Source organism: Maylandia zebra, linkage group LG16, assembly GCF_041146795.1.
Source record: "Maylandia zebra isolate NMK-2024a linkage group LG16, Mzebra_GT3a, whole genome shotgun sequence".
Taxonomy (NCBI): domain Eukaryota; kingdom Metazoa; phylum Chordata; class Actinopteri; order Cichliformes; family Cichlidae; genus Maylandia; species Maylandia zebra.
This window is the reverse complement of record NC_135182.1, coordinates 10,456,975-10,469,734: the sequence shown is the minus strand read 5'-3', so window position 1 is coordinate 10,469,734 and position 12,760 is coordinate 10,456,975. Positions and strand designations below refer to the sequence as shown.

The following is a 12,760-nucleotide window of genomic DNA, read 5'->3' as shown; positions in this document are numbered from 1 at the left end:
TGGGCACCCAAGTTTGTGAACATGATAATTCAAGATCAAGGCGACATACGATTTTCAAATTGACACTTAGGTGCATTCACTAAAAATGTCAGACACGTTCAAATATTGGTCATCTTAACTTCCAGGTCAAGGTGAAAATGCGATAACTCAAGAAGGATATTACCTCGGATTTTCACATTTCTAGCACAGGTTCATCTACTGGGAGCCTCAGGGGGCGCTGTTATTATTTTTTATAATGCTGGCTGTTGTTTATGGAGTCATGTCTATATGTAAATTCCCACTTAAGCAGTGAATTTCCACACTACTCCTACAGTGCTCTTGTTGTGTTTTGAGGGAAAAAAATGCTGTTGCTATAAATCCTGCTGCTGTGCGACATTCAGAGTCTGTACTTGTCACATGGAGCTTTGGAGCTGCAGCCTTTTGGATAAAAATAGCATTTAATATCAAATGTGTGAGATGAAAGAAAGTTATAGGCCATTTCTTACCTTGATGCATTTCAGGAGCACACCAAAGAAGAGCTGGACAGCTGGAAGATTGTCCGCGTAAGCGAGGACTTTCGGGTCATCGCGCTTGGTCTTCCTGTACCCAAGTACAAAGGCAATCCGCTGGATCCTCCTCTCCGCTCTCGCTTCCAGGCTAGAGACGTCTATTACCTACCATTCAAGGTCAATCCAGGAATTTATGGATTACTTAAAAGAAAGTAATCTGCAAGCTGAAAGCTTCAATAAGATCTGAAAGCTTCAATAAGATAAGAAAGGTGTGGCTGTGGGGGAGAAAGAGACGAACCGATACAAATTTTCCTTTTATGCACTCTGATAATAAACATAACACACTTTGTACAACATACTGAAATGTTATTATACTGAAGAAAATTAGCGATAATACTAGAGGATATATTAGTTTTGGATTTGTTCTGGAATTTAAGTATTGAGCTTTTGTTTTCTTTCTCTCTGGCCTCTCAGCCAACAGTGTTCTGCGGTAAATTTGTGAGACTTTGAGGATATTCAAGTCTTGTTTTCTTCTGTATATTTTCAGGACCAGTTGGAGTTGCTGTACTCAGCAGGACCAAATGTCGCTGCAGAAAGGTACATTTAGGTAGATGCATACTGAAGTGCGAGTATTCTTTGATGGTCTGTGTCTTCATGCAGTATTGTGTTGTTTCCTGTGTGTCAGAGTTTCCCAGCTGCTCTCACTAGCTACTACGCTATGCTCCCAGGAATCATCCAGCCTAGGCCTTCCTGACTTTCCTGTGGACAACCTGCTTCCTGTCCTTCATGTCCTGGTGAGACAGGAGCGAGATAGAAAAATGAAAGCCAAAAATTTAAAGGAGAATTTGTTTTAAAGTTACTAGTGCCTGTGTGACTTTTCTGTCCTTTTCCAGAACTCTTTCCCAATGCTATCCTCCCAGCAACTGCTCCATAGGCTTTATCCATATAACAGTATGTTGGGCAAGGACGGTCGCACTGCTGTTGAGGGTGTACTCAGTGTAAGTCAAGATGTGATGTTAAAGTGTCTGTATATGGTTTTACCTCAGGTGCATGCTTGATATAACCTGAACATCATATGGTTGATTGAAGGCATCAGTTTTGCTTTATATGCATTCTTTCACAGCGATTTGAGCTTCTGGATGGTCATCGTCAGCCAGCACCCACCACCATTTTGAGTGTGTCCACGGCAAAAGATGTAGAAGGCCATGCAGACATCACTTTACATGTAGTGGACAAAGACATCACCTTTCAGGTACCAGCAGTCTGGGTGTACACCATAGACTACATATAAAAGACAGACATAGCCAGCATGACATCGCCCACTGCTTTGTGAACTTTTATTTTGAAGCCTTGAATTTAGAGGTGTGGTAGTTGCCTTCTTGTTTATTGGACTGTAGCTTATCAGCTAACCAGCTTGGTTTGCAAGTTGGGATCATTGCAAAGACACAGATACCCAATTAGTATCACGATGTTAGAAATCAATGAAGGATATAATTTAATTCACTAATTAGACATAAACAAATCAAGTTGTATTTCTTCAAATAAGCATTTCAAAGATGCTCCAGAGGGACGAGCAGAACACATAAAGTCAAGCAACCTCTGTGGACAGCGCAATTATTACCCAACCTTTAGACCCCAAAAGACTGATTCTGGATGTAGCGTTTTCAGTGGGAGAAACGCTGCGTCATCATCCAAGTGACTTCTTCGGTCTCAGCTGACTGCAGGTTTCCCCAACTTTATAAACAGCACATTTGCACAAATCTAGCCCACTGAATGAACAGTGGGATGTGAGGTCAGTTCCTTGATCTGCAAATTGTCATAACCACTCATCAAAGACCATTGATCAGTGATCATTGATTGATGGCAATGAGTACCATTCACAGAGAGTTGGGGAATGGCTGCAATCACGGCAAAGTAAGATGGGAAAAGATGTACACTTAGGCCCCCTCCTCATTTCAGAGATGGTCTTTCCCGTTTCATGTAAATGACTCCGCCAAAGATCAGTGGTCAAAGATCAGTGGTCAGCTGAGACTGAAGACGTCACTTGGATGAGTGACGAAATGTTTCTCCCACTGAAAACGCTACGGCCAAATTGAGTATGCATCAAGACCAACCTTTAGACCTTAATACAATGAGTGAAGAAAAAAACACCCTAATTTCAAGATAGCAATTTTTTCTTCTTTTTTTAAATACCATTTCTTTTAATACTGTAACGTTCACAAGAACCAGACGGTTGGGTCTCAGTTTGTCCGTTTATTCGCACATAAGCAAGCGGGTTGCTAACTCAGGGGAGAGCGCCCTCGTGCTACACCTCTCTTCAGCCTGACACCCACACAACACAGAACCCAGGTCCCCCCTCCCCTTCCTCCACACCACCCTCCCTACTTCCTGCAGCACAACCAAACATGAATCTTAAAAGAACAACAACAGTGTGCAAAGATAACCAACATGTACAATAACACTTAACCATCGTTACACTGCCCCCCCAGCAATAAGTTCCTCGTCCCCGAGGGAACGACACAGTCTCTGAGGCGGGGTGGTAGCCTACGTTCCCTCCTTGACCTCCTGAGCCCCTGAGGTGGGCGCGGAGCGTCGGGGCTTTGGGGTGAAGAGTCCGAGGGAGGGGAACGCAGCCCCGGTCGGGGGCCCCTCTGAGCAGGGTCATGGACGCTCTGTACACGTCCCTCTGGAAAGGAGGGGAGGGACTGCCCTCTGTAGGGGGCCATCCGGTCTCTGTGCAGCGCTACTATCCTCCCCCTAGGAGGCAACTGCACCCTGTAAACAACCTCCCCCACTCGCTCTAGGACGCTGCAAGGCCCCACCCAGCTGCTATCCAGTTTAGGACACCGTCCCTTCTTTCTCTTTGGGCTGTAGACCCACACCAGCTCCCCAGCACGGAAGTGCCTCCCCTTAGTGGTGATGTCATAATTCCTCTTTTGGCGCAGGCCTGCCTTCGCCAGCTGCTCCCGGGCGTAGGAATGTGCAGAATCCAGCCGGTCCTGCAGCTTCCTTGCGTAGTCCCGGCCTGGTGGTGCTTCTGGCGCGTCCGGGGGCTTCCCAAAAGCCAACTCTGCAGGAGTTCTCAGCTCTCTCCCTAACATGAGCAGGGCAGGCGTACATTGGGTGGAGTCTTGCACTGCCGACCTGTAGGCCATGAGGATAAGGGGAAGATGGTAGTCCCAGTCCCGTTGGTGTTCTGAGGTAAGGATGGCTAGCTGCTGGGCCAGCGTCCTGTTAAACCTTTCCACCAGTCCATCGCTTTGGGGGTGAAGTGGGGTGGTGCGGGTCTTCTTGATCCCAAGGCGTTCACACATGGCAGCAAATACCTTGGACTCAAAGTTACGCCCCTGGTCACTGTGGAGGGTCTCTGCTGTTCCAAAGCGGCTGAACATCCCCTCCACTAATACATCAGCGACAGTCTCAGCCTCCTGATCTGGGATGGCGTATGCTTCCGGCCACTTGGTAAAATAGTCCATGGCCACAAGAACATAGCGGTTTCCTCTGTCTGTGCGAGGAAATGGGCCCATGACGTCCACAGCTACTCGCTCCATTGGAGCCCCTGCTGGTTGCTGCTGAAGCTGAGCCCGGGACTGGTCCTGTGGCCCTTTGTGTGAGGAACATGCATCACAGCTCCGGCAAAAGTCCTCCACATCCCTCCGCTGTTGACCCCAGTAATAGCCCTGGCGGAGGCGGCGGAGAGTCTTAGAGACCCCAAAGTGGCCGGAGCCAGTGCTCCCATGGCAGGCTTCCAGCACCGCCGACCTCAGCGACCTTAGCACCACAACCTGCCACCTCTCCTCCCCCGTGGCAGGATCCTTCCAGGCACGCTCCAACACCCCCTCCTTCAGCCTGAGAGCTGCAAACTTGGCCCATAGCCCCCTGGTACAGATGGAAAACCCAGTGACCTCATCCCAAAGGGGTTGCTCCCCCTTCTCCAGCCACTGCAGGACCGGCAGCAGGTCTGTGTCTTGTTCCTGCCGTGCCCTCCACTCCGCTGCATCCACCACCAGAAGAGCCCTGCAGGCGAGCTGTGCTGCTCCGTCTATTGTCGTGAGTTCCCGCTCTATTTCCTCTCGCTTCTCACAGTAACGGCAGCCAGCTGCAGCACATGGGCGGCGAGAGAGGGCGTCTGCGTTAGAATGGTGCGTCCCTGCTCTGTGCTCCACAGTGAAATTGAAGGCTTGGAGCTCCTCCAGCCAGCGAGCCACCTGTCCCTCTGGCTCCCTGAAAGACATCAGCCACTGAAGGGCAGCATGATCAGTTCTGATAACAAATGCTGTGCCGCACAGGTAGTACTTAAAGTGTCTCACCCCTGCCACCACAGCCAGCAGCTCTCGTCGTGTGACACAGTAGCGCCGCTCACTCCTGTTCAGGACCCGACTGAAGTACGCCACCACCTTCTCACCTTCCGGCCCAACCTGCGACAACACAGCTCCCAGCCCCACATTACTTGCGTCAGTGTCCAGGACAAAAGGCAGGGTGGGGTCAGGGGGGGGCGAGGACTGGGGACTCTGTCAGCGATTTGCGGAGGGTGTTGAACGCCTGCTGACAGTCCTGGGTCCAGATGAAGTCACGGTCCTTCTGCAGCAGGTGGAAGAGTGGTGCGGCTATGGAGGAAAAGCCCTTCACAAACCTCCTGTAATAAGACGCCAGTCCTAGGAAGCTTTTGAGCTGTTTCTGGTCTGCTGGTGTGGGCCACTCGGTAATGGTGTGAATTTTTTCCTCCAAAGTGCTGATGCCCTCACGACCCAGCTTGTGGCCCAGAAACTCCACCTCCCTCCTCATGAAGTGGCACCTGTCGGGATGCAGCTTCAGGCCTGCAGCCGCCACCCTCTCCAACACTTGTCTCAGGGCATCCAGGGCAGCATCAAAGGAGCTCCCGTGCACTAGAAGATCATCCAGGTAAACCAGACACCGTTGCCGTGGGACGCCAGCCAGCACACTGTCCATAAGCCTCTCGAAGGTCGCAGGAGCGTTGCAAAGACCAAAGCTCAGGACTTTGAACTGCCATAGTCCCCTGTTAGTGCAGAAGGCTGTCTTCGGTCTGGATTCCGGGGACAGTGGCACCTGCCAGTAGCCACTCCGCAGGTCCAGGGTGGAGAACCAGGAGGACCCGGCTACTAAGTCGAGAGACTCATCAATCCTGGGAAGGGGGTAAGAGTCCTTCTTCGTCACTTTGTTGAGTGGTCTGTAGTCCACACAGAAACGCATCCTAGGACTTTTTTTCTTAGGCACCATCACCACCGCGGAGGCCCACAGGCTATCAGATGGCTCTATGATGCCCGCCTTCATCATTTCACACAACTCTCTGTCTGCAGCCTCCTGATGAGCCAGGGGCAGGCGGCGGGGGCGCACTTTAATAGGCTGGGCATCCCCGGTCTCAATGACGTGCTCTACCAAGTGTGTCAAGCCAACATCACTTTCTTTCAGGGCAAAAATGTCACTAAACTCTTTTAGTACCTGCCATAGACTCTCTTGCTGCTGTGGAGTCAGCCCCTCACAGTTCTTTGACCAGATACTCCTCACTGCTGAGAGCCTCTCCTCCTCCTCCGCTCGCTGTTCTGCTGGCGGGTCTGCAGGGGTCTCTGCGGTGGAGGTGGACGCCGCGGCAGATGCTGTGCAGACCGGGGGAGGAATAAGCGGCACCTTCTTCCCATCAGGGAGTGCGAGGAAGCCTTTGCCTAAGTCCAGTACACCACCAATGGCTCGTAAAAAATCCAGCCCAAGGATGCAGGCGTCCTGCACGTCAGCCACCCAGGCAGCATAAGACACACCGAGGTCCCCCACCTTGAACTGGAACACTCCCCTCCCTCTCATTGGGGCCAGATCACCGGTCACAGTCTTAAGTTGCACATTAGTTGGTTGCACAGCAGCTCCGGGTGGGACAACATCGGGTCGGACCAGCGTTGCATTGGACCCCGTGTCCAGCAGGGCCGTACAGGACACCCCCGCAATCGTCACTGGAACATGGCAAAAGCCGCCAACCTGGGTCCAGCCCACAGCGATGGCCGCACCAGGTGGGGGTGGCGGTGGAGTGGGGATGTCGTTCTCCCAGGCCCGTGTACTCCCGCCTACACGGGCCCATGGGCGTTTCCCTGAACCGCTGCAAGCTTGGGGCACTGCCTGATGAGGTGTCCGACTTGTCCACATCCCCAGCAGCTCTGCGGTCGGCGGTGTGGGCCAGCCCGAGGGGAAGGCGACTGCAGCGAAGCCGCCTGCACCAAACTGCACAGGCCCGCTGGCGTCTCCGTCTGTTCCACAGGTGCTGACACAGCCCTCACCACGTGTGCGTCATCAGCGCCCCCAGAGGATCCCGCAAGCATCTCCCTCTCCAACGCTAGCTCCAGGGCTGCACTGAGTGTGGCCGGACGAGCAAGCTGAGTTTGCATACGGAGCTCTTTAGGGCTCAGGGCCTGCAGGAACTGGTCCCGAGCTAACTCCGCCTGCACTGATGGTGGCATGCTGTCATACGCCCTCCGGCAAAGGCACTCGACTTCATGGGCCAAAATGCGGAGGGGCTCACCTGGCAATCTGCGTCTGTTGTGGAACTCCGACCTCAGCAGCACTGGTTGGTTATACTGCCCGAAGCGCCTCTGAAGTGCTCCGACCAGAGCATTATAATCTCCCCTCTGCTCCTCGGTTAGCAGCAGCAGGCATGCAGCTGCATCCTCACACAGGCACAAAGCCAACTGGAGAGCTTTATGTTCCTCAGACCAGCCAGCTGCAACAGCTAACAGCTCGAACTGTGCGATAAACACTTCCCATGGCGTCTTGCCGCTGAACTTAGGCGTTTTTATATGCGCTGCAGCTTGCTGGGCGCCGCCATGTTTGTTTACATCACGTGACGGCGCGCCAAGCGAGGTCGACTCCTTCCCGCCGGAATCGCGGCCGCTGTGCGAACAGTTCCCGAGCCTAGTCAAACCTGGAGAAAATCCAGCCTCGGCAGACAGCCGCAGCGCCGTTTCCCTCACTCCATGGGCGGGCGAGCGCGGACGAACCTCCTTCTCCTCCGTCTCCTTCTTAATCCTGCCCGGCAACATCCTCGTCTCGTAACGGCAAGCGTCGCCAGCAACAGGGTGTCGGGCGTTCTGGGGTTCTTTTTTCTTTCTTCACTTCTGACACCAATGTAACGTTCACAAGAACCAGACGGTTGGGTCTCAGTTTGTCCGTTTATTCGCACATAAGCAAGCGGGTTGCTAACTCAGGGGAGAGCGCCCTCGTGCTACACCTCTCTTCAGCCTGGCACCCACACAACACAGAACCCAGGTCCCCCCTCCCCTTCCTCCACACCACCCTCCCTACTTCCTGCAGCACAACCAAACATGAATCTTAAAAGAACAACAACAGTGTGCAAAGATAACCAACATGTACAATAACACTTAACCATCGTTACAATACCATGACATAGACATACTGTATTTCTGCTGTAAAGTTGAGCATTTTGATATGTGAGTCAGTGGAGATTAGTGTCTTTGGAGCTGACCTCAAGTGGTCATCAAAGGAACAGCAGTTTTAAATACGTCCTTGTTGGTTTTATTTTTTGGTCACCGTTTGCAGTAAACATTTAAGCTAAAGTCTAGTTTGCACGCTGTGCAGATTTAACTGTCTGGCAAGGTTAGCATACATATTACGCGGTTAGCCAGCCAGCTCTGACTAACACAAATCGTACAACATTGATATGGCTTATAATTTGGTCAAATTCATTACAACTATGTGTCAGTCTTAAATTAGCCAGCCTTATGTACTTATTTCACTGGGTTTTTTTTTCTTAAGATACTGTGTAATTTTTCTGTGCTAGCTGGAGTCGTGAGTCGTTTACAATAGTCACAGTTAGTCATTATTGATATTTATGATTAGCAGGCTCATTTACTAAGCAACTGTTAGCTAGCGTTTCTCACGTTTGACAATGTGAGAGTCACTGAAGCGTTGCATTGACGGGTTAGATTTTGCAGAAAACCCATCCTGCATTTTTCAGATAAAAGTCACTGTATTAAATTTCCATTAGTCCATTCAAACATTAACAATAAAAAGCATTTAATGTATAAAAAAAAATGCATAAAGCAAATCTATAGTGTAATCGATCCTAATGAGTGCAAGCATTAGGCTTCATTATGAATCAAAAAACATGCAGAGTGATTAAGTCATCCTTTTATAGAGATGCCCATTATCACGTCGCAGACCACACACGGACAGACAGGCAGACACACTGTATCAGTAGCTTGACCGTCTTATCTCTCACTGACACTCTGTAGCTGAATGTAAATTTTGTTAAGGCAACATGTTTATCAGTCATTAATTTTTCATGTTAGATAAAAAAGCAGCAGTGCGTGTGAATGTTACTGCATAGTGTTTGGAAAAACAGACATCCTTTCAGACTACTAAAAATAGTGGTGTGGATCCTGCAGGTAAACAAATGATATCACTCTGGTTAACTCTTTGAGGCTGCACTTTCTTCATGTGTGGCAGGAACTGTGTTGGCTCCTAATATGTAGTGGGGTTTTTTTTGCTTGTTTAACGCAGAGTTCTTAAAAAATAATGAATTTTGTTTCCAGCTGTTCGGCCGTGAATCTGTGAATCACGGGTTTGTTTAGGGCAGTGGTTCTTAATCTGTGGGGCACAGAGCCACTCCAGGTGATGTCTGGATGACCGTGGTGGAATGACCAGAGTCTGGGGGCAGCAAAACCAAAATATCGATATAAACCATCACACACATACCACTCTCACCCACTGAGGGAGTGGTATGTGTGTTTTTTCTAGTTTTTGTACTAAGTCAATAAAGGGAAACATCCTTAATATGCACACAGTGCTGGCTGCAAGCACAAAACTCTGCACACCAGCTGTGCAAACTTGTCTGTGAGGGGCAGCCAGTCATAAGAAAGTAACCATAAAGGGAGCTAAACATATTTTTACTTTCTTTTTTACTTTTTTTTTCTTCCCACACAGGGTAAAATGTCAGGCTTCACCAGATGCCGCTGCTGTTGTTTGCCTCCTTCATGCTTGTTTCTCCTGTTTATGAAACTTCAGGTTCCAGCAGGCGTTAAGGAGCCACGTCCACCCAAAAGCAGTCCCACCTACATTCATACACCAAGCCACTCCCAGTTGTTGGCCGAGATGATACAGTCGCACATGGTTAAGGACATATGTCTGATAGGACCTAAGGTGGCTAACACTTGATATACATATACACATACAATGCACATAGTGAATCTGATTTTAATAACGAATACCTTCTTTTATTTCTAGGGTTGCGGCAAGTCGGTGATTGCCAGAGAGTTTGCTGAGATGCTGGGTTACAGCATGGAGCCTGTCATGCTCTACCAGGTAAAAACGTCTGGTCTTTAAAATGTTCAAAAATATGATTATTTCTGAAGTTTTGAGTTGTCTGCAGAGCATGAGGGGAAGTACGAATGTAACCACCAAACATTTGCGTCACAGACCCCGAATAATTAATGCCACAGTCATATCTTTCACCATCTGTCATCCCTTTGACCTACATTGTAAAAGATTTTGCAGTATTTCTTTTTACAGATACTTCTGTGCATCATGTATATATCTGTCTTAGTTTGCAAATTAAAGCAGTATCACTTAGGCAGTAAATATATGCTAATCTAATAATGTATTTATAATGTCAGGGAAAAATATTATTACCAGTGGCTCAGATAACTCAGATATGTCATGAAGAGGGTGTAGCACTGTTCTGTCTACCTTGGGCTCCCAGCACTACATGCGGACACAGCATTTTGTTAACAACAATTTATACTCTGGCACTGATGTCCAGATGCTTTTGCACCTTGGCACAGCCCGGCATGACCGTGCACACTCAGCATGAGATTGCTTATTCATTTAACTGTTGCGTCAGTTATTTCTCTGGAATGTGTAGGCCCCAGTGTGATACTGCCATAGAGAACCCCAACCAGTAGGGTGGAGAGGCAAGCAAATGTTGCTATGAGGGTATTTTATTAAAAGTCTTCTTAGATTTAAGTGGCTCTGTTATGCTAATTTCCAGCTTCATATTTAAAAATTTGGACTTTACTAGATTAACTTTGCATGATTGACAGGTAAATATAATGCTTATGTATCTTATATTGGAGCTGTTCTGGCCTTCTGAGATGATGGATGGTGCCCACCCAGATCTGGACCAGGGCATCATCCCGATACCTAACCAATCAGATCAAAATCCCAGAATTTTAATGGACTTGATGCTGTTCTCTGATGAAAAAGTGTTCGTGTAAATTTTTTGAGCAATATGTATATATGAGAGAAAATAGGGAAAAGCATAAGTTGAAGTGCATGCTCAGTTGGTTAATTTATTTTGATTTTTTTATTGCTTTTAGAATTTTGAATGAGTGTACAGTGCATGTGTGCAATATGTGTGTGTGGGGAATGTAGTCAGCTCGGTGATAATTGTGAAGGAAGCGGGTGTGCTGCAGCTCTGTATGTATGAATGCATCATGTAGCTGCTATTCTTAGCTAGCTGAGGTCAGGGGTGACCTGTGCTGCGGGAATTGTGGAATCCTTCACCACACAATTCATCTGGTCAACTCTGAAAACCCCATTTTTGGGAAAGCAAAGTGACATGTCAGGCTAGAGAACAGAATATAGATTGTGTCCTTCAACAAGCTGAGTGTGTGTGTGTGTGTGTGTGTGTGGGGGGGGTTGACTCATGACCTTCATCAGGATCGTCATAAAACAGTTTGCAGAAAATCTTTTAAAGAGCATATGTATAGAATACCATCCTTCGCATGGGCACTGTTGATGTTTTTTTTTTTGATGACATTTTAAAAAAAATTAACCTGGTTCAATAGCACCAGTCTCTCTGATTTATTATAAGGCTTTCAGGCTTTCACTCCAGCCTGGTGATGGGGAGATATAGTATTGTTATGTCCCATGTTTATCAGTGTGGCTTACTTGTTGGAGCTCTGACTGAATGCATCACTGTCTGTTCTGTTAGATAAAAATGTGAAAATAATAGACAGGACTTGAGGGGTTTATGATGCGTAGAAATGATAAATGTCACCAGATCTAGGACGAATGACACTTCCTCTGAGTCTTTTAATGTTTGAACTTGATATTGTGACAAAATGAAGCTCTCTCATACCAGCTGCTGTTACAGCTGTACCTAATTCTCTTTAATTCAAGAAAGCAATGAGTAGTATGTTGCTGTGAAGCTGTTAGGATTGCAGTAATCACTGCCTAGAACAAATTCTGCACTTGTCCTCCCTCGTCTACCCCCTGTCTTTACCATGACATGGCAGCATGATAGTGAATATGACAGTCTTGCTTAACAGACAGTGTTATCTGTAAAGTAGAGATATTGCATTTAGCAGCTGGGCCAAACCATCTGGGAACAGAGTTAAAGGAGGGAAAAATGGAAAGCTGGTGCATTTGTCATCTTGTCTTCACAGTTACTAAACGCAATCGCAGACAGAATCACTTCTGACTATTTTTAGATCTTTTTTGCTCTGCCAACCTGCTGTACACATCTGTCTCTGCTGTTCATTTTCCATCTCCCACTTTCTTGCCTTTATCACACACCTCCCTCCATTGTGTTTGATTCCCAGGACATGACAGTCAGGGACCTTCTCCAACAGAGGTACACGCTCCCAAATGGGGACACAGCATGGAGGCCATCTCCACTGGTCACTGCTGCCATGGAGGGCAAGCTGCTGCTTCTTGACGGCATACACAGAGTCAACCTGGGAACCTTGGCTGTACTATCCAGGTGCTTTGGCTCATTTCCTGGATGTAGCTGCTGTGATATTTTCCAAATGCTCTGTTGATATTGGGTTTTTTGTTATCTGTGCCATCTGTACTCTGTGTTCTCCTTTCAGAACGCTCCACAGCAGCTAAGGTTCTGCTTTAATGTATTTCTTATTGTTTCAGTTTCTTAATAAAGGAAGCCGGTGCTGTAAAATAACAAACAAACACACACCACTCAGCTCATTTCTCAGATTTTATTTTCTTGCCCCAGGTTACTCCATGACAGGGAGATAGATCTGTATGATGGGACCAGGCTGCTGAGGTGGGACAGATACCAGACTCTAAAGGAACAACTACATTTAAGTGACCAGGAACTGCAAGAGAGGTACACACATGCATGCACACAGGTTATCACACACATTTGGGTTAATTGTACGAAAGGTGATCACACTTGGAAATGTGACAGTGTTTTTTTGTTTTGTTTTTTTAAAGACAGTAACAAATATCACAAGTTTGACCTATGTTTGAATTCTTAAAGACAATAAAGCCATGGCAGTGCTTTCACCTCTTCT

At 47.8% G+C, this 12,760-nt stretch overlaps 1 protein-coding gene across 2 annotated transcripts in view; it reads left to right on the top strand.

Annotated features, from left to right (window-relative positions):
* vwa8 (von Willebrand factor A domain containing 8) overlaps positions 1-12,760 on the top strand; it is a 92,891-nt gene that overhangs the window by 17,155 nt on the left and 62,976 nt on the right. The window contains exons 6-14 of one of the 2 annotated variants that reach the window (XM_014410552.4): positions 501-665; positions 1,036-1,085; positions 1,174-1,282; positions 1,382-1,486; positions 1,612-1,740; positions 9,513-9,647; positions 9,732-9,809; positions 12,050-12,210; positions 12,460-12,573. In XM_014410552.4, coding sequence (XP_014266038.2) covers positions 501-665; positions 1,036-1,085; positions 1,174-1,282; positions 1,382-1,486; positions 1,612-1,740; positions 9,513-9,647; positions 9,732-9,809; positions 12,050-12,210; positions 12,460-12,573 — 1,046 coding nt within the window. Of the gene's footprint in view, positions 1-500; positions 666-692; positions 758-1,035; positions 1,086-1,173; positions 1,283-1,381; positions 1,487-1,611; positions 1,741-9,512; positions 9,648-9,731; positions 9,810-12,049; positions 12,211-12,459; positions 12,574-12,760 lie in introns of those variants that run through there. The other variant, XM_076875375.1, reaches the window with a different exon arrangement.